The following is a 21825-nucleotide window of genomic DNA, read 5'->3' on the forward strand; positions in this document are numbered from 1 at the left end:
GGTAGCATCAGTGACATCAGTGAATTAAGGTGTCTGCACAGAGCCTGAAGGATACTAAAGATCAACACCCACACCAGCCACAGTCTGCTCATAAAGCTGCCGTACCACCGGACTACAGAGCAGCTTCTTTCCTCAGGCTCAGACTCCCCAATTCATTGTCCACCGTTCATCATAAAAAATATACTTTCTCTTCTAACATAAAAGGAATACAACTTACATTTTGTTGTAATATGATAATGAAGAGACACATACATCTGAGAAAACACAATGCTTTATTTATAGTCACAAAAGTCATAAATCAGAACATCTCTATGAGTTTTGCATATTTAATATTTGAAGATATTAGATATTTTAGTATATATGAATATTTCTCTAAAATAGCGAATGCTGTTGGACACTCACCAATCAATGTGTTCAACTGAATATCATTGTGTAACAAAGTAAAAACGTCTTATTGATCTAATAGTTAAATATATATTATGTAATATATTTACATTATGTTATTGTGACAATAATTCAAGTAACGTAAAAAATGAGAATACAATGCAAAAAATGTTCTTTTGTCATAATGATAGCAGTTTTCTCACAGATATAGATTTGAAACACATCGTCATCGAGTTGTTGCCTCGTTGAGTCCTGCCACATACTGACCATGTGCTCTTTAAATCAGTGTGTGTGTGTGTGTGTGTGTGCGTATGTGTGTGTTTTGGCATTCATAAATAAAAGCATATCTTACCCAACACAACATCTTACCTCGCGACAGCAAAGAAAGACAACATTGACTTATTGTCTTATTTGTATCACATCATTCTTACACACATACCATCCAGTCCACTGTCTTCTCTCTCCACAGCAGATTTAAATACGCACCTCGTAAGATTTTGTTCTGTTGACAAACTCCGTCCCTCACTTTATTTCAGTTTTAGCTGATCTCAGTATGAAATCACACAGTTCATTTCATCGGCCAGCTCGTCCTCAAAGCGAGAAATCGACTGACTGGCTCCGCGAGCTATGAGGTCAGCTGCTGCACTCTCCATCTCGTCCAGACTCATGTGACAGGCTTCGGCGATCTCCCGCTTGGCAAAGCTCACAAACTTCGGGTCCCTGGCGTAGATGCCGAGACCCTCAGAGATCAAGATCTGACATTAGCAAAAAAAAAAAAAAGAAGAAGAAAAGAAAAAACAATGATGTAAGACAGAGATTATGTTTCTAGCAGCTCATTCTCTATCTGTAACATGCGTGTCTATCTGATCATCATTATGTCTAATGCAGAGAGAAATGTATCAGCTGAAAGAATCACTTAGCCAAATTAAAATGCCGTCCGCTCACCAGTAACTTTATTATTGTTTATGATAATATAAACAGTTCAGTCGCAGCAAATGCACTTGGATTTACAGCGCACTCAGGAGAATGAGAAAATATTAAACACTTAAATAAGAGGAATTACTCTCAGTGGTGCAACGATACCAGTGTCAGAATTAAAAATCTATTTGCTGCTATGACCGAGTAATTAAATGTTCGTAGTTTCTATTAATATGTTAAATCCGTCATAAAACAATAGTTGTGTACCCGTATGACCTGATATTTTGCTTTCTGTGATCATCCCTCCTGCTCAGAAGAGATGCCTTCTTACTCGTCCCCCTTTTAAAGGGATGGAACAGAGGTCCTGAAATCTTGTTGCACTGTGACTTAACAATGCTGCAGATAGCACAGATGTCATGAAACTTTTTTCTAGGGGACGCTAAAAAGCGATGAACACGGCTGGGACACGCTTGTTGTTGCCGTTGTTAGTACCAGCTGAGTCCAAGTGTCACTTTTTTTATCCCCTGGAAACACTTTCCCTAGTCGTCTGTCTTACTTGCAACCTTTTCTGTTGTTGGTTACGTTTTCTCACTCTGCAGCACATTTCCGTTTTCCTGTTATTTCATTTTTTTACGTGCATGTGTTTTAAAGCGGAGTAAAATGTTTTTTAATTAGTTCGTGTGTTGAGCTCTCTGGGCCACGTTAGATAAAGGACAACATCCTGTGTTGCTCTTTGCTAAAGTCTATTCCAAAGATTATCACTACTACGACCCATTTTTTGGTCAGACATGTTGCTTATTGATGTGGAAATTGTCATTAACATGTGAAGAGAGCCATCACCTGTGAAATAATGTCAAATTTACATGTGAAATTATTTAAATTGTGGATTTCACATTTGGAGAGGCAGATTTCCCAGGTGACATTGTCATGTCAAGGGCACAGGTAGGCAGGAAAAAAGGTAGTTCAGTGTATAACAGTGTATATGCTTATTAATTGTACTTGCTGCTGGTCGCTGAAGGTTTCTTGCTTACAGAGATCACCTGCTGCATCATTACTCACCGACTCCACCAGACTGTCTGCGCTGCCTTTGTCTACGAAGCCCTGGTTGACCGGTGGCATCCTCACGCTGGTGAAGGTTCTCGTCTGTCCGGGGTACCAGCCTGGCCGGCTCCCCACAGGGAGGCTGGCAGAGCCGTCGGTCCACACCGGCTGAGTGGTGCTGGTGGTCTCGTCCATCAGGAGCATGGGGGTGTAGATGAGCTTTCCCCTGCGTCCCGAGGGGTTGAGTATTCCTGGAAGAGGAGTGGAGCCAGCTGCTGCCGTGTTGGCCCAGGAGGCGGACGACATCGAGGACACGCTGCTAGGCCGGGAATCCAGGCTGTGCTGGTTCTGTCACGAGAGCAGAAGATCAGTGAGACACACTCAGTGTACGAATGTTAACATTTTGAGAGAGTGTGTGTGTATCCGTGTGCGTGCGTGCCATTGCTTTACCTGTAGACGGGATCTGGTTGGGGATGTGTTCCCACGGTAATTCCCCGGGATGGGGAGGTGGTTGTCTACACTGCTCTGTGGCCTGAGACACTGGAAGTTGAAGGCAGGTTTATGACCTGAAACAAAGAGCGGGAAAGTGTTAGGAAGCTGGCCAGGATGCACGACAATAACCATATGTGGAGGGAATTAGCATTGTTTGCTTATAGAGCTACAAAATGAATCAAAATATCATTAAAATTGAAGGTACTGAGGCAGAGAACAACAAATATTATTCTCCAAGTGTAAGAAAACATCTTTGTTTGGCACATTAACTTTAATAGTTATTTTTGGTTAAAGGAAAAAGTTGTGATGAAAAAATTATCCTTCCAACAAAAGGTAAATCATATCACAATCGTAAATCTGTCAAAATATTCACAAAAATGTTTTTGGTTTTTCTTCCATACCGTGCAGCGAGAGTGTTCAAGCTAAAACTGGCTATTAAGTCATTTTTTCAGTTGATGTTCTGCTTTAGTTGTGAAAATGCACAAACAAACTAACACAAACTGAATGACACACAGTTTTATCGTCTTGTGTCTTGTTACTGTCTACGTCCTGCTCAGTGTTCTGTTTCACTCCTGTGTTCTCGTGCTCCTCTCCAGGCTGATTTCCCTCCCGACAGCTGTCTCTCATCAGCCTCGTTATCACTGCCCTGTTCTCAGTGTCTCGTTAGTTTAGTTTGTATTGAAGTCTGTGTTGCTCCTTCACCCTCTGTTCTCTGTCTTCATGTGTTCCCTGAGGTCCTGGTTTGTTCCTCGTGGTTTTGTCTTGGTTTTCTGATCTTTGTTTGTCTTCATTCTTCGTGGTAATTTCATTTCATCATCATTTTGTACTTTCCTGACTTTACAGAAGTGTTTAACGTACAGAATTACATTACCAACACTATGCCCTGAAAAAACATGAGAACATTTTTTTAAGGAACAAAACTAAATGCACTTGTCTCACCTTTCGGTATGGCAGGAAGTAGCCGTCTCCTGACAAACTGTGCGGCGCCATTCTCACTTCCGTTGTAACCGTTCCCATTGTAACCATTGATAGTGCTGCCATTTTCATTGCATGTGCTTCCGTTGCCATTGTTGCTGATGCCGTTTCCATTGTAGCCGTTGTACGCGTTCCCGTTATATCCATCCGTTGAGTACGGCGTGGGGCTGGTGGCGACACTCCCTCCGTTAATGTTGGCGTCGGTGTAACCGTTGCCGACGTAGCCGTTGGCATCGTAGGGTATCTCTACGCTGCTGGCTCTTTCCAGGCCCGGTTCGATGTAGCCGGTCTCAGTTGGTACAGGAGAGACAGCTTCTGGATACACGTACCTGTAAGATCCACACCAAGAGTTTTAGCATGAATTTGTGTGTGTTTTTTTTTTTAAAGGAATAGTTGCTTGTTTCCTGCAGAGAGTTAGACAAAAATATCAACATCACTCTCATGTCTGTCTGTTAAGGGGAACTATGGTATTTTTAAACCTGGGCCCTATACTTTCATGTTCTGGTGATGATTCATACTTTGCAAAAGTTTTGGAATAGCTCCAGCAGATCGCATCAGCTGGCAGCCTTCCTTTGGGGAAACTCTGACTGACAGTTCTTCGACTGAAACTGCATTTTTTTGTCACTAACAGCTTGGAGGTGTTATTCCAAGCGTCCGACAACATTGCAGAACTGATTCCTACAGAGATAGACTTTTTTTGTTAAATATTAAGATGCATTTTGTAACCAGAAACACAAGCCTGGCTCAAGGAGAAGTCACGCAGGAAGGAGGATTTTGGAGGAAACTGTGCGAACCCACCTCAATGTCGAGACATCTTCTTAGCCGATGTCATGGTAGGTTTCGTTACATCCTGCTTTATGTTGGTAGGTTTACCTGCATGTCATGTTTTAGTTTCCACATCCTGTCCGTGTTTCTTTCTGTCTTTTATCGACAACCCTCTTAGTGTCACCTGTCTTTTACTGGTCTTTTCTAATGTGTGTGTGTCTGTCCCGCTCTCTTTGACAGTGTGTCTGTTTCCCCACATCAGTCCTGTTTCGTCTCAGTGTCTTCGTCTCTGTCCTGTCTTCCTGTTGTGTTTTCCTGCATTTGCTGCGTGTGTCCACATGTTATTCTGGTTACTATTTTGTACGTTTTGTTGTTCCGCCTGCCTCTGTGTCTGCATTTGGGTCCCCTTTCTACCAAGCATGACAGGTGAGCCCTGTCTCCCTCAGTAGGAGTGGTTTACAGTGTCGGTCACTTTTAGCAGACGTAACTTTGACCGTCAGAGTTAAATTGCAGCCCTGTCATGGATTCCAGCTGAGGAGATCAACTGGTCCAGTTCCAAAACCTTTGGTAAGTATGAATCAGTAACACACCAAAACATGTATATATATGGCCCAGGTTTAAAAAAAAAACTGTGATTTTTTAAAATATGAAGCTGGAGCCAGGAAATGGTTAGATTAGCTTAGCAAATAGACTGAGCTGTAAAGATCACTGCCTTCATACTGATTACTGTCTCCTCACTCTCTTGGTTGTTACTTACCTGTCGACTGATGTGACACTGGCAGCATCAACTTCACGGTTATAAACCTGCTCAGGTAGTCCCGGCGTAGCTGGCACAACAACTGGCTCCTCAACTACAACCTCTGGTACAACTGGGTTCTCTGGGGGAGGAGGAGGAGGCAACTCGCTGATGGAGTCCACCCTGAACGGGAGAGAACAGGCAAATCATGAGGACTTTTTCAAAAAAAATTAAAGTTCCAATGTGTGAATTTACTTGAAATGTGCAGCTTAAACACACCTGATGACGGGCAGAGGTTCGGACCTCACAGGCTGCTCTGTGACGATGCTGATGCCTGCCAGCTCTGATCCTGGTCTCTGGTGCTCCTGCAGGCCCGTCACCTGCTCTGTGATCACGCCCTCGTCGGCTGGTTTTGGTTCGGGCTCCAGGAACACGATCGTCTGCTCCACCAGCGAGTCTATGTGCGGCAGCGGCGTGGTGGCTGGCGTGGTGTTCACTGAGGTTCCGGCCTCGCTGTCGAATATCTCGTCGCCCGTCATCTCTCCCTCCGCACCCTCCTCGTCTTCCAGGTCAGAGGCCATCGCCAGACGCATCTCTGGAGCCAGGTCCTGCAGCGTCCGCAGCCCTTGCTAAACATCGCCACAGGGGACGAAGCTCAAATGTTAATAACGAGCACACGGTAAATGTCCATTAAAGTCAGTCTGCTACTTGTTGTTATTACATTTGGATTAAAGGTCCAGTGTGTATGATTATTGGGGGATTAAGGGGCAGAAATGAAATTTAACATATAATAATATTACATTTTTAGCAGCCACCGTAAGGGGAGGGGAGACGGGGGCTGTTTGACTGGCTGCAATATGCATCCGAACCACTTGATGCCACTAAATCCGACACATGGCCCAGACACAGTGGCAACAAAAGCTGTGTGTTGTGTTGTCTCACGTCTCCTGTCTAAGTTATAACGGCGAGCGGCCGACTACCTTTTGAATTCTGCAACTGTCAACGCAGCGTTTTTGACACCATCTGAACTACAGTATGTCTAAAAGTGAAGAAGCAGGGATGGAAAAAGTTAGGAGAAAAAGCCAACTAAAAGGGTGAAATCATGGATATTAGAGTGACAGGCTTGAGGGGCTTTCACTTTCCTTATCTTATTCCTCTTGTGGATTAATTTGCTCAGCCGAACAGCCAGTTGACCCCTTCTCATCGACCATCTTGTCAATTCTATATGCTAGATTGGCCAAAAAGCTGCTAAACAAGGGCCAACTTCTGCCAACGGTGTGAGACGCACTGCAACAACTTGGACCTTTGAAGACTTACGAGCAAAAATTTGTGACCTCAGAGCAAGTAAACAACACGTGAGGCAGAAACTCCAAAACCTCCAGTTAACATAAACTGATTAATGGACTTCTGAGGGAGGTAGTGGAGGTCTCATGTATAGTGATAAATCTTAAATATGTTTAGACAGCAACGCTGAAGTGAAAAGCACATTATACGTCACCTGCAGAGACGCGGCCTTGTCCTTCCTTTTGGACTTCCTCTCCCTCTCCTTTCTCTTGCGGTACTTTTTGAAGTAGTCCTGAATCAAGAAGCTGGCATAAAACTTCCCACAAGTAACCTCATCGCCTGAGAAGGAAACAAAGAAGTTAGTAATGATTTCATCAGTTGCTCTGATTTCTCCTTTAACATCGTTTTCATCGTGGCTGTCAGCGATGCACATTGTCTGATTTACCTCTAGGGGGAGGAATGACTTCATCAATGAGCTTAGGTTTGGTGCGCTTCCAGAGCTTCTTGATGATCACCTTCAGCTCCTCATTCTGCTGGTCGATGGGACCTGAAAAGCAAACAAATCCTTCAGGTCAAACGGCACCCTGACACCACAGAGTGAGCCACTCACATATGTCTGCGTATCAGGTCAAACCTTCTGTCTTGATCTTGAGTGAGGTGCGCACAAGAGCGAACAGAGTAGCGTTGAAGGTGACTGTCCCATCCGGGTGCAGCGGGACGTTCATAGCGACCAGTCTCTGAGAGGACAAGAGGGTGAAGCAGGAGGAGTGAGATCCGTCTGTTTGCTTACGTTCTTAGTATCAAACTGTGCTGAATTCTTCTTTACTTACCTTGCAAGCAACACGATGAGGACACAGTTTTCCAAAACCGAGCGGTGGCTGAATCCTGCGCAGCATCGTGACAACATCGATGTGTTTTATACGACCGCTGCAAGAGGGGAGGAACAACACCACAGTTAATGTGCGATGAGAATATTCTGAAAACCTAGAAAAAGAGAAACTGGAGAGAAATGAGTCTTACGAGGCCTCTGGGTCGTAGTCGGACCAAACTCTCTTGAACTCATCCAGGTGGTGAGTACCGAGCACGGTCCAGTCTCTGGTCAGGTATTCAAAGTTGTCCATGATGACGGCAATGAACAAGTTGATAATCTGGAGAGGGAGAAGGGCAGAAACATAAAACGCAAATGTGACTAACATATACAGTAAAACAAGATATGATAAGACTCCTTCAGAGTTAGACTCCCCATGAAGTCTTACTCAGGCCTCAGCACAAGAGGTGCCAGGTCTTTGTCTTATGCTGCGTCCAAAATCTGAGGTAAATACATTTTTCAAGTACTTTACTTAAGTTTTTTGACAGTCATATTCTTTCACTCTGTGCACTTCAGCACAAATCATCTGTACCTTCGACACCTCACATTTTTCAGAACAGTCTCATTACTTCAATTTTAATAAACTTAAAGGGAATTATCGATTATTACTTAGTACAGCTGGGACAATGATTCTGATTCTACCTTTCAGTTTCATGTTATTTGAGTTACATTAATTTGTCATGAGGAATGAAACTAGAAAAGGGGGAAAATGTTTTATTTCTATACTCTACTGAGGAGATTTTAGAGCCTTTACTTTGTTACTTTCACTTGAGTAAAGAAGTTAAGTCAGTACTTCTACCAGAGTCTGTTTTTATACAAGTATCTGAACCTCTGCTTGAGTAAGTAATGTGTGGACTTTTTTGCCACCTCTGGTTTACTGCATTGATTGTTTTATTACTGCTGCTTTGTTGTTTAATTGTTGTTAAGCCCTCCAAGACATCCAGTTCTGATTTTTTGTGAAAACCTAGTTGGACTAAAGGGGCCCAGGAACTATTTTAGTAGACAGGAGGGTCCTGGTGGGTCTGAGCTAAAGGTCAGGGACCACACACAGACTGATGGATGTCAGCTGTCCACATGAGATGAAACCACAGAAGGAATGCAAGACACACTTAGCGAACATTAGCCTGGTTGTAAATGAGGTTTCAAGGAACACACAAGAGCCTCGACTGAGATAATGGTCCAAGCTAAGAGGTGAAATGTCAACTCATAGAGGGCAGAATTATTTTTTTTTCCCCTCTGCTTAATCTGATTTTTTTTCAAATTCAAAGCCCTCTGCACCATATTGAATTATACTCTGACAAGCAGTACTGTTTTTGCTGAATTTCTCTGCAGATCTGCAAGAGCTAGAAAGATTGTTATTCAACTTTCCTTCTTTATATTTCAGATTAGACCCTGCTCTGCTCTGTAAGTCCTCTAAGTTTAAAGTTACTTCCATTATACCCGTTCAGTGTCTTAAAATAGCACTAAGGTGATAAAAATGTTAGCAAAATATTTGGGCCCTCTCAAATCAGGATTTTGTTGTCTGGATTAACAAAATCCACGACGTGGAAGCGCTGGGAATTGGAGGAGACAGAGTTAGCTTTTTAAAACTCAGCAGCTGTAACACTATCCTCTCTACTTTCATCTGACTTTGATCCCACTTGACCCGACAGCCTGTAAAACACAAGTCTGAATTAATTGGGTCTAAATTTAATTTGGAGTCGGGAGGCCGTGTTAAGTTTCATTAAAGGAGGGAAAGTGTGTTGCTACAAAACGATCCGAAGACTGGGCGATTAGAAATAAACGGAGAGGAGGGATCCTTAATCCTCCTCGGCTTCGCTCACCAGGTAAGCACAGAGCATGAAGAAGCTGATGAAGTAGATGTAGGCCAAGTTGCTGCCGCAGCTGAACTCTTCACCAGGCTCAGTGTCGGATTCTGGGTCACAGCGTCTACCGGGCAGAGCTGCCAGCATAATCTCCTGCCACTGCTCTCCAGTGGCACATCTACAAGTACACAGAGAGGGGGCAGCATTTCCATGTGAGCTTGTGAGATTCTTTCAGATCTTGTTTTAGAGAATGAAAGTATTTGGAGGAAAGAATGGAGGAAAAAAAAAAATCTTTACACGGTAGCAGCTGTCTTGTTCCAGCTAAAGTGGCTCACCTGAAGAGTACCAGGACCGCCATGAAGAAAGTCTGGAAGTTGCAGTTTCTGTTGATATGTGTGTCGTCATCAATTGCCACTTTGCCAAATGTCTGAAAGGAGAAAAGTGCCATCAGGAACAATCAGGTTGTTGGAATTGGGTTTTGAAAAGGAAGAATGAGTGCCACGGTGCCTGCATGACCCACAATGCCATTTAGTGACTTCACTGGAGGTGGTTTAGCAGATTAAATGCAGCTCTGGAGCCACAGAAGACTTTTAAACATATATATGTAGTGGATCCTCCCAAGATCTGTGAATGAACTTTAATGGGTAAAATTGGTGGAATTACCCTTTTTATTATTTAACAAATGAACGCTAGTTGGTCAAAATGAAACCATGTGAAAGCCTTGATTGATGAGAGAGACTCACCTGCATGCCGATCACAGCGTAGATGAAAAAGATCATGGCAATGAGCAGACCGACATAAGGCAGAGCCTGGGTAGAATAAAGTCAAAAAGCTTGGTTACAATGGTGGTCACAGGTAAACATACAGTAGACAACAACAACTCTGTGATGTGTGAATTCATCGTTCTGTGCTGCACTGACCTGGAGCGACTTGACAAAAGTCCAGAGGAGGGTTCGAATGCCTTCTCCTTTGCTGAGCAGCTTAACCAACCTCAAGACTCGGAACAAACGGAAGAAAGTGATGGACACTTTTCCACTTTCTCCTTTACCCTGGAGACAAAAAAATGTGTTTAGACAATAACAGATAAATGAATATATGCTACAGTCTGTAAGCATGGATCCAAAACCTCAGACACATTTGGAGCTGCGGCGTTTGAACTCTCACCTCCCCGTGACCGCCTCCTCCCTGCATCGATGTTTCAGGCCAGCAGCAGCAGGCAGAGCAGCCAGGAGAGATGAAAGAGATTAAAAAAATGTCGTCAGGAGCAAACACAAGTGGTTATATTTTAACAATCAGTCAGGAAACCATTTAGGCAGAGGAAGACACACGTTTGAGCTTTCACCGGCCAATGGAACTCCAAGTATGAACAAACTTACACTGAACTCAGAGACTGCGATATCCAGCACGCTCCCAACGACGATCAAAGCGTCGAATGAATTCCACGGATCGATGAAGTAATGCTGCAAAGGAAAGAATAATGAAACTGAGAGTCAACAACGGGCGGTCGTTGTAAATGTTACTTTAAAAGGCACATGAGTTAAAATCTCACATGAGCACGCAGAGCCAGTAACTTGATAATCATCTCGATGGTGAAAACCACAGTGAAGATCATGTTGAGGAGGTCCATGACGGAGGTGAACAATTTAGACTGCTCGTAATGCTGAGAGAGAAGCAACAGCAACACAAAACGTCACGTCACAACACCGGAACAGGGTGATGTGTTCCTGTGTTTCATGGCACAGTCGAGTGAAACGCTACCTGAATGGCCAGAGTGAGCGTGTTTCCCAGAATCAGCACAAACATGATGTATTCAAACTGACTGGAGTTGATGATTCTCCAGAATTTGAGCTGCGACGGGTTTTTAGGAATGTAGATCTTTATAGGCTGAGCCTTCAGTGCGTAATAGACACACTGACGCTGTAAAAAAGAAGAAGAAGAAGAAACGACACAGTTTCATTTCACATAAATAATTGTTTGACTGGAAAGAACAGATTGAAATGTCGGAAAATAACCAACTTGGTTTTTGTTGAGCTCGCAGTTTTTGAATTCGGCCTCTCCCTGCTCTCGAAACGTGATGATGACAAAACCCACGAAGATGTTCATCATGAAGAAGGCGATGATGATGATGTAGATGATGAAGAAGATGGAGATCTCCACTCGGTAGTTGTAAATGGGACCTCGGTTTATGGCATTGGCGTCCACGGCCCGGTAAAGGAGCCTTTTCGACGAAAAACACAGTAGTGAGGAAACATTTTATACATGATTTTATTTATTGTCATGAGATTGATTGATAATTATAAACTATCCTTTACGTCAGACACGATGTTAAGCGACTACTCACTGCGGCCAGCCTTCAAATGTGGACACGGTGAATAGAGCCAGCATGCCCATCAGCACGTTGTCAAAGTTGAAATCGCTGTTTTCCCAAATCCTCTCTTTCACCATGGGGTGGTTCATGTCCCCGTCTTTATAGACCACAAACGTTCCCCTAAAATCAAACACAAGTACACACATGTAACAACATGCGAGGCTGTCAGGTGCAGCAGATCGTGCAGAGATACGAGGATAAGAGAAGACTGACTTGCACTCATCGGGGGTGTGTTTGGCTTCGTCTGTGCAGCTGTAGAATCGTCCCTGTAACATTAAACACATGAAAGTTAAACCATTGGAAACTTTGGCATTATTACGAAAACAACCTGACTCAGCAAAACAAATGTAAGTGCAAACACAATCTGCTTTTCTTGTTAGAAACGTAACCAAACGTATTAAGTTACATTATTTTGATAACCTTAATAAAATACACGACTTTACAAATGTTCAACAGAGTAACGAACCATCTGTATCCTATTACATTTCTTATAATGTGGACAGGGAGTGTAGAAATCCCTCCTGTACCTTGAAGAGCTGAACTCCAATGCAGGCAAACATGAACTGAAGGAGCGTTGTGACAATCAAGATGTTGCCGATGGTTCGGATCGCCACGAACACGCACTGCACCACATTCTGTGAACACACACGCGACATGTGTCAGCTTTACACAGCCGCAAACCTCACACACACCAAATGAATGACGAATGAAACCTAGCAGTGTGTGTACAAAATAACACAACAACCTGCAGTAAACACTGACTCATCAGAGGGTTGGGGAGGATAGAAAAGATAAACAGAAGAGAGCCGTCTACCTTCAGTCCCTTGGCTCTGTTGATGGCTCGAAGAGGCCTGAGCACTCTCAGCACTCTCAGGATCTTGACCACAGAGATCGCACTTGAACTGAGAGCAACAATACAAACAGCAACAGAGTCAAAAGTACAAAACTACACCACAACTACATCATTTCGTTTGACTCGATGTTAGAGAGTTACCCTCAAACCTCAAAACATTAATAAGACATCACCGCTCCTGCACATCATGGCTACACTGTTTATTTTGCTGCGTTGGACAGGTTTCTACTCACTGTAAGAAGAAAGACGTGAGCGACACGCTGACGACCAGCAGGTCAAGGAGGTTGAAGGCATTTCTACAGAAGGAGCCGGTGTGCAGAAAAGCTCCGTAGACTAACATCTAGACAACGAACGAGGACGTAAAGAATTAAAGTTAAAATCTATTCTTTTTCACGTTGAAGAAATGTGAGCAGCTATTTTGTTTTATGCCTCTGCAGCTGTTACCTTCAGCACGATCTCCACTGTGAAAACTGAGGTGAAAACATAATCGGCATAACCGAGCGCCTGCGGATGAGAGAAATTAGTATCAGTATTCAGTCTCGTTTGTTGTGCAGGTAATGATGAGCAGATGGTCTGCGTGGAACGAGAAACACTAATGAGGCTTCCGATGCGGTCGCTCTTACGATGTTTCTGAATGAGTGGGATTTGATTGGATCCTCAGCAGCCAGGGAAATACTACTGAGGATGATGAAGATGAGGATGAAGTTGGTGAAGTATGGGTGATGGATGAGATTGTGGCAGGCAACTCGCAAACTGAGAATGGGAAGGAAATTACAAAGAAAAGTGGATGTTTAAGCAAGCAACAGAAATCATTTAGGAGTTGTAGATTATAGGAGTGCGGCAGAATTAGGTTAGACATTTTGTTCTTAGATTACCAATTTTTCTTTCCAAGAAGGAAGAAGGAGCTTCCGTCAGGGATTGGGACGATCTTCTCTTTGGGCCCTGAAAACTCCGGCTTCAAGGGAGCGACTCCTACAATGGAATCAAGAGCAAAAAGAGAGATGTGACAGACGGTTTGCGTCTAAGTCTGCTGTTCCTCCTGCAGGGCGTCAGACTCACCCTCCAGCCCCTCGATGGCCCTCAGCTCCTCGTTTTCCTGCCAGTCATCCTCTTCGTTCTGAACACAAGACAAAGATCAACTATTTTTGTTTGGCATTTTTAAAAACGTCCAATATAATGCAGAAAAAGACCCAAGAGTCACCCTTCATTCAGGTTTGTGGAAATTGACTGACTGTCTAACCAACTGATGGAAAAACCAACCAACCAACCAGCAGACCAGGGTGAAAACATTACTTCCTTGGTAGAGGCATAAATATAAAAGCAATCTGTACCCCTGCATCTTCATCCTCTTTCTCTTCATCTTCATCCCACTCTTCTTCTTCTTCCTTTTTCTCTCTGAAAAAACAAACAATCAAATAGCAGGTAATTAAAAGGATGAGTCAGTTACAGATGTATCCACTGCTCTCTAACATCCTTTCGTACAATGAAGCAAACTTACTCGACTTTTTGCTTTCCGCCACCTCCTGCCAAGTTGTCTACAGCGATAGCCAAGAACACATTGAGCAGAATGTCTGGTCACGAAATTAAGGAGTCCAACTTGTTCCGTTTTGGATTTAAAGACCAAACTTTTAATTCTCAGACTGCGACAGGAATCACACAGCGAGTGCAGGAAAAGCTGGAAAAAGGATACAGTTACCGCAGACGAAGAGGATGACAAAGTAAATGCACACCACCATGTTGGGGAAGATCGGCCCTCCGTAAGCCATGATGCCATCGTACATCACAGCATTCCAGTCCTCTCCAGTGAGAATCTGTGAAGGAGGACCGTCAAATAGAGACACAAAAGACAGATTGAGATGCATTTAACTAATTCCAGAACATGTTAAACAACTGAGCACACAGGGTGGGAATGTTTGTGAGAAATTGAGGTGATCACCTGGAAGCAAGTGAGCAGAGCCTGGGGGAAGGAGTCAAAAGTACTTCTCTTCATCTGAGTCTCGTCAAAGTTGAATTTGCCTCCGAACAACTGCATTCCCAGCAAGGCGAAGATGATGAGGAAGAGGAAGAGCAGGAGCAGAAGGGAGCAGATGGCTTTCATGGAGTTGAGCAGCGAGTTGACCAGGTCAGACAAAGCAGCCCAGTGCCTGGAGACAACAAAATCAAAAAACAGCACAGATTACACACAGAGATCTGATGACTGACAAGCTCCCGATGTTCCAGCCACTAAACTCTGACGCCAGTTACCGAGTCATCTTGAATATCCTGAGCAGTCGGATGCAGCGGAGCACGGAGATGCCGATGGGCGGGATGACCTCCATCTCCACCAGCAGTGTCTCGAGGATGCCGCCGCACACCACAAAGCAATCGAAGCGGTTGAACAGCGCCATGAAATAGATCTGCAGGCCAAACGCGTACATCTTCATCAGCATCTCCAGAGTGAACAGCAGCAGCAGCACCTTGTTGGCTCGCTCTGAGAGACACACAGAGGAGGAAGTCATGCTTTTTTTAAAATTCCATCGGAGTCAGAGTGTCAGAGGTGGGCTCAGGATAACAAAAAACAAACCTTGCATTTCTGTGAGCCACTTTGGCTGTCCGTAATGCTCGGAGGCACTGGCCACTGTGTTGAGAAACACCAGCAGAAGCACCAGCCAGTAGAAGTTTGTGGTCTTGACGGCCACGCGGCAGTTCTTTCTCATTGTGTGATTCAGCTGGCACAACTGGTCACTAAGAAAGAAAGAAACAAACAAAGAATAAAAGAAAGAAAGAAAGATTGTGAGGTCACAGTGACGTTGACCTTTGACCTACATCTAATAATTTCACCCTTAAATTCAGTCGTATTCCTTCAAGGCATTTTTGAGGACGGACAGATGGACAAAAATCTGGAGATAGTACAATGCATCGTTGAAAGTCCATGTCATATAAATACAGTATAAAATGGAAAATCTTACCAGAAGCTGTTGGCCATCATCTTCGCCCTGAGGAACACAAGAAACAGTGAGTGAGAAGAATAAACTGTCTGGATGAACTGATTCAAAACAACATTATTATTTCTCCGTTGTCCTACATGAGAGAAGCACAGAAGCCGTTGTCATCATCGAGGTATGCGATATCATCGTCCGAGTCTGACTCTGTGAACACGGAGAGATAAAACACTGGCTGTTAGAGATAATCCCGTAAAAATAAAACATAATAACCAGCAGTGATGGCTGACATACCTCCACCATCCTCGCTGTGCTTGTACCAGCCGAACTTCTTCATCATCTTCTTCTTTGCGATCGCAGCACCTTCGGAGTCAAACACAAGCCGATGATGTATACACGGAAAGCTAAATGCAGATGTTTTGGATTGAGTGTGTGTGATATGCGTTAAGTAAACTAACGTTTGTTTCCTTCCTCGTCCACATCCTCGGCCTCTATGAGCCAGTCCATGTATCCGATCATGTCCTCCTCCATCTGCTTGCTCTCCTGCGCCTTCTGCAGCTCACCTCGGGCCACGGCCTTCTCTCTTTCCTTGGAGAACTCTCTGTGCGCCAAAAAAATCGAGAAAGTCAGAGAGAAACATTCAAGGCAAACGTTACAGACGTGTGCGGTCTCTCAAGAGCGGAAGCAGCGACCCACCCGCTCAACACACCCAATACGAGATTGATGATGAAAAAGGATCCAAAGATGACGAGAGAAACAAAGTAAATCCATGGGATCTCGAAGCCGATGGCGTCGTTCATCTGTGCAGAGAGACGGAGAGAGAAAAAGCAGCTACAGGTAAGAGAGCTGCTAAAATGTGTCACAAGAAAACGTACTGCCAGCTTTGCTGATAACCGATTTATCGTTCAACTCATTTTCAAAGCAAAATTGTCAAAAATCTGTTGGTTCCAGCTTATCAAATGTAAGGATGTCCTGCTTTTCTTTGTTACTCATGATAGTAAATGAGGAACCTTTTGGTTTTGGGTTGTCAGTTAGTACAAAAGGGGCAACTTGAAGATGTTACTTCAGATTTCAGAACAAGCCTATTTCAATTCATTTTTTTAGGAGTGCACAAAATCTTTTAAACCTCTTCGATCATAGAAGTGTGTTCTCAGTTTGAACATCCAGTATGAACTGATGATCTTAATAAAATGAGAGCATCTCTGTGTATAATAAAATGATCAGAGGGCCAGACTGAGTTTGTTAAAGGGCCCCGCACGCTACAGGCAGGCCACCAGCTGAACAGGCCCGCACTAAACGATGAATAGATTGATCGTGAAAATAATAAGCGGCTTGTCCGATAATGAAAACAATTGTCGGTTGCGTGTCCAAACTAATGTGGAACTGTGAGGTGTACCCAGTAGAGAACGTCAGTCCAGCCCTCCATAGTGATGCACTGGAAGACCGTCAGCATTGCGAAGAAAATGTTGTCGAAGTTTGTGATGCCGCCGTTGGGGCCCTCCCACTTGCCCCTGCACTCGGTTCCGTTCCCGACGCAGAAGCGGCCGCTGCCGGCAAACGCACAGGGTGACGGATCGTCTTCCATCATGAGACCTGGAGCACAGAGCGGCAGGAGACATTGAGCTCAACCCATCTATAAAATACGGAAGCCGTGTAAAATCTGCCGTAGTTTAGAGAGCAGTGGACCTGTGCTGATGGAGTAGCAACTCTTGTGCATCCTGCCGATGAACAGCTCCAAGCCGATGATGGCGTAGATGATGATGACGAACATGACCAACATACCGATGTGCAGAAGGGGGACCATGGCTTTCATGATGGAGTTCAACACAATCTGCAAACCTGAGGGGGGCAAACACACACTTTACGATGCTGCACGTGGGGTGAAGCGCAGGAACATGAATTTAGAAACAAACAGCAGCGAACGACGAACGCACTTGGCACTCCAGAGACGAGCCGAAGCGGTCGCAACACCCTGAATGCTCTGAGGGCTTTGACATCCAGGCCTCCGGGTTTTCCCGCGGCGTGATGGGCCTCTCCAGGCTTGTGATCCGTCATAGCTTCTGCTATCACACTGAACAACCTGCACAGACACAAATACAAGCTGTCAGACACTTAACAGACACAGAACATTTGACTGTAAAAAACGGGGACAATGCACGAGGCACCAAAAATACCCGACAATGACGATAACAAAGTCGAGGAAGTTCCATCCGCTGCGTATGTAGGCGCTGGGGTGCATGACTAAGCCGTAGGCAAGAATTTTAGTGAAGGTCTCGATGGTGAAGATGACGAGGAAGACGTATTCAACTTGTTCCTGGGAACAAAAGAAAAGGAAGTGCGGGGATGATTGGCAAAATTGGACTGACCTTTTTCATACGTCAGCAAGTGCGTCTGAGAGGAATAAATATAGACGAGCGCTGAGGAAAATAAACGTTACTGTCACAGTTCAACAGAGACGCTCAGGAAGTGATTCTCAAGTGGCATTAACTGATGTTTTTTTTTCTTTCTTTTACATCACGTGTGTTATCACTAAAGACTGACTGCTGTATTTTTCTTAACCTCTTAACCCACTGCCTAACAACACATGCTTAAGCCCGTCACCGGATCCCATTTCTGCACCCTTCAGCTTAATGCTCCTAATCACTGCTACCACTGTCACTGTGTCTTTTTACTTAAAGGCTGACACAGTAATCTACGGATAATGCGGTTTACTGTGAGCTGACTTGGAATTCACAAAAAATCTGACACATTCGCCAAAAATTCCCAACAGATTGGAGGCCGATGGCGCTGTGGGGTCTTGACAGGAAGCGTCTGTCCGGCCGTCAGATTACCTCCTTTGTGCAATCCAATAAAGGGATCGACCGACATCTATCCTGCTGCGGGTTAAGATGCTATGCTTTTTTTTTCTTTCTTTCTTTTTTTTTTTTTTTTTTACTAAAATCACTTAAAATTAAAAATTTGAGGGCCGCTTGTTTTTTCTTTCACAAGGTAAAGATTGTTTCCAATGATGCAAAATCAATAAAAACAACACAAAGGTGCCTTTTTGTAAATGCACATAAAGCTGCTGCTGGCTCATATTGGCCCATATTTTCAATGCACCACACATAAAAACAGCCTAATTTCAGTTTGTCCAGGAGGTACTTCATAATTAAAGAAAGAGAGAGAGAGAGAGAGAGAGAGAGAGAGAGAGAGAGCGGTGAGACAGATGGTGGCTGTTTTAAGTAAGTCATGATCTCTGGCAGGGTCACCAAACGATGTCACGCCACAACTTTTCACCTCTAATACTATTACCATCCAACAGATCGTTATTAACCTCCGCGCTAATTGTCGCAGCTTGTCTTCCGAGATACCTGACGACTGCTGCTCTTCACGACAAACTGAAACTGTTTTACTGACACGTCGGTCATAAATCATACATTTATCTATCTGCCGGTGACCTCAGAGGACATGAGGAGAGGAATGACCTCAGGAGAAGCTCTTAGCAGCAGCAAAGTCTTGGAAACAGGAAAATAAGAACATTCACAGAGTAAAAGAAGCTGTGAAACACTTAACTTCATATTGACAGCGTTATTCATTCCCTTTAAAAGGATCAAGTCGCAGTCCTAAAGTTTTCTAATGTCATTTTTTTTGACTGACTTGCTCCAGCAGGTCTCCTAAAGAAATTAAAAAAAAATAAAAAGGTTTGGCACGATCAAAGCTCCGCCATCTGTTTGAAGTTCACACTTCATGTGATATTCTTCATGCTGGCGCGTCTAAGATCTCTCTTCAAACACTTTTCTCTCACACGGCCTCTCACTGACTGATCTGAGCATCCTTTTGGCCAGACATTACTGAAGCTAAGTGTGTACAGCTGCATCAATCTAACGATAAAACACGGCATCTCCGTCTGTCTGTCTGTTACTCGCACATCTCCAGAACAGTTCATCTGATCTACTTCACATTTGGCAGGTGTGTTTCTGAGAACCAGTGGAAGTGCAGTGACAGATTTTGGCAATTTGGATAAATACTCTTACATAATTTCACGGGGAAGCAGACGTAAACAAAATTGAAATTAGAGTGGTGAACAACTGACTGCAGTAACACGTCGGAGTGAGAAAATAAAAAGCATGGAGATGCAGTCAGGACAGGTTTCCTTTTTTTAATGCGAAAGCTGAAGATGAGAGTTTGAGTTTCTGTCAACGTCAGTGTGCTAGCTAACATTAGCCACAGGGGCAGCACCCTCCAGGATGCCTCTTTCATTGGTTGTTGTGTTGTTGCTCTGAAAGTACAGATCTAAAAATCCAGATTTTAAATTGTAATCACGTCTTGAAAGGTCAAAGCACAAGTCATACAAAAAGGTAATAAATGGAAGGTACAAAACTGAAAATACCTGCAGCCCTTTTCTTTTTTTACTTAATGTTTTTCCTTCAGTATAGAGAGAAATACAGCTGCTACATTTTATTCATCTTCTCTTTGTGATCTATTGTGTAACTTTGTGGTCATTGTTATGTACTTTTATTTTGAAAGGTCTTGGTCTCTAGCCACACATGTGTCTAGTTCCTGTGTATGTCTTTCTTTTAGTAACTCACCAGCTGGTGGTTGGTGGCGTTGGAGTCATCATCAGGGTACGGCTTGGTCACGCCCATGGCCACACAGTTGGCAAAAATGGCAAGTAGAATGAAAATGTCAAAGGGCTTGAGGTCTGCAGTTAAGGCTCCAACAGGCACAACAGCATAATAAAGGTTCAACACACTCACATGAAAACACACACACACACACACACACACACACACACACACACACACACATCTGCATCACACCAGAGAAGGATATTTCCACTCTACGAGGGCCAGTGCTGCCATGCGGATGGGGTTGCTGAGGGTGAGGCAGCAGAGGGCTCGGGGGGCTCTGAGGGCAGACTTGTTCGCCTGCATCGCCTTCTTGGCCCCCCCTCCCCTTTTCCTGGCCGAGCCAGTTGACCCCAGGGTGTCTGATTTTCCTGCATCGCCCCCAGGGGGGGCATCTGTTCAAGGACAAACAAACATTAATCATATTTCTCTGTGTTTTGAGCATCCTGACTGTGAGAACTAAAACACGGAGGACTTGCTGTTCTGTCTGTTGTTCTGGTGAACACTAGAACTGTCATTCAATCACAACATGTCATTATTTCACTGCTTATTTCAGCCCTCATCTTGTTATCTAACACAGTTAGGGGAGGATTTGAAACATGGCTGCAGTAACAGACAGGTATTCTGTCCTGAAGGCCTCATATTATAAGACCAGATGTGACCTACTTCTTTATTGGGAGCAGCTAGGCACTTAGCCCAGCACTATCCGCAGGAAGGCCCGTGAACACCTGTTGAATAAGCCTGCAGGTACATTCAGTATCTCTCACAGGGTAGAAGCTACAAATATGAGAGGATGTGAGCAAAAACTCTGGTGGAAATGTTGAATGTGATGCCAGCTGTGAATTTAAAAACTGTGAGAGTTACACAGCATGTTTTTTTTGTTTTGCTTTAGCATCAGGATGAACCGTTTGATCAGCCACAGACATGTTATTTCTGAAAGAATGATTCATCTTCCACCTGCTCCAGCTGCAACTTTATATACTTTCTACTCAGCATTTCCCCTTTTCTGTTTTTTTTCCCTCATGTTGTGCACATTCCTGCAGACAGAAGCTCGGAGACATCGCGAGGAGTCCCTACCTTTCTTTGCCCCTTCCATGTCCGCAGTTCACCGCCACGAGATCACCTGAGAAAACCCACCATCAACTCCTCAGGGGGGTCCTGCGATGCGTGCTGGATCACAGATACGAAGAGAGAGAACTTTCTAGGGGTGCAAATAAGAAGCGACCGTGTGCAGCCGGTCATCTCAGACCCGCATGCAGCGCGCCGGTGCAGCGGAGAGGCTGCAGGCCATCCTGCTTGTAGCCGAGAAAATCCGATTAAGCCAGTGTTATTCACAGAATCCAGTTTCTGGAAGTTTCTCTCCTTGGTTTTCTTCCTATTGTATTTGTATTTATTGTTATCTGTGCAGGCGCATAACGGTGATGGATATCAAACCAAACGCGTCCCGGTATGCGCGGTGGTCAGCCGCCGGGATTAAACTAGTTGAGCCGTTTAAAAGGATGACAGGGGAAATCTTTCAGGGGGAAGGTGGAGGAAGACTCGGGAGGAACCGTGCGGATCTGTGGGGTTTTACTGTAAACTTAAAAAGAAGAGAGGGATAGTGAGAAGGTGCTGTCATGATGGAAAAGTTAGGGCGCGTCATTACAGTGAATTATTGGAGCCTGTTTCAGGACCTTGGACAGAAGCGTGCGATGGGTGCAGTACCAGGAGAGAAGCAGCAGGGGGCGCACTTCATCTGTAAACAGAAGGACAGCAGCTGGTCATGTTTGAAAAGCCACTGTTATTATCTTCTAGTTTATTTTAGTCTT

At 44.2% G+C, this 21825-nt stretch overlaps 1 protein-coding gene and 1 long non-coding RNA gene across 2 annotated transcripts; one reads left to right on the plus strand and one right to left on the minus strand.

The window, feature by feature from the left end:
* Nucleotides 1-253: 253 nt before the first annotated feature.
* cacna1fa (calcium channel, voltage-dependent, L type, alpha 1F subunit a) lies at nt 254-21771 on the minus strand. The gene is made up of 47 exons (XM_037103323.1): nt 21095-21771; nt 20223-20412; nt 19979-20084; nt 17585-17724; nt 17345-17490; nt 17097-17249; nt 16807-17003; nt 16107-16210; nt 15869-16011; nt 15705-15773; nt 15554-15617; nt 15438-15464; nt 15053-15213; nt 14734-14959; nt 14426-14633; nt 14180-14300; nt 13988-14060; nt 13821-13884; nt 13549-13606; nt 13365-13461; nt 13113-13242; nt 12934-12993; nt 12723-12829; nt 12451-12538; nt 12164-12271; nt 11850-11902; nt 11610-11756; nt 11285-11486; nt 11027-11185; nt 10818-10928; nt 10645-10728; nt 10433-10453; nt 10189-10317; nt 10012-10077; nt 9604-9695; nt 9287-9446; nt 7616-7743; nt 7426-7522; nt 7230-7332; nt 7041-7142; nt 6810-6934; nt 5591-5940; nt 5333-5494; nt 3775-4139; nt 2794-2909; nt 2362-2691; nt 254-1139 (listed from the first exon to the last, which is right to left on the minus strand). The coding sequence occupies exons 1-47, from the start codon at nt 21111-21113 to the stop codon at nt 933-935; spliced, it is 6168 nt and encodes a 2055-aa protein (XP_036959218.1). The 5' UTR covers nt 21114-21771; the 3' UTR covers nt 254-932.
* LOC119022441 lies at nt 3519-5497 on the plus strand. The gene is made up of 4 exons (XR_005075932.1): nt 3519-3634; nt 4540-4643; nt 5089-5142; nt 5358-5497. It is a non-coding gene; the product is annotated as an uncharacterized LOC119022441 (long non-coding RNA).
* Nucleotides 21772-21825: the final 54 nt, after the last annotated feature.

Source organism: Acanthopagrus latus, chromosome 7, assembly GCF_904848185.1.
Source record: "Acanthopagrus latus isolate v.2019 chromosome 7, fAcaLat1.1, whole genome shotgun sequence".
Taxonomy (NCBI): domain Eukaryota; kingdom Metazoa; phylum Chordata; class Actinopteri; order Spariformes; family Sparidae; genus Acanthopagrus; species Acanthopagrus latus.

Excerpts from the sequence above, each read along its gene's own strand:
- cacna1fa (XM_037103323.1), bottom strand. Across the intron at positions 16,012-16,106 it reads GTATTGGGTGTGTTGAGCGG|AGAGTTCTCCAAGGAAAGAG; the intron begins GTGGGTCGCTGC and ends TTTGGCGCACAG. Across the intron at positions 2,692-2,793 it reads CAACCAGATCCCGTCTACAG|AACCAGCACAGCCTGGATTC; the intron begins GTAAAGCAATGG and ends CTCTCGTGACAG.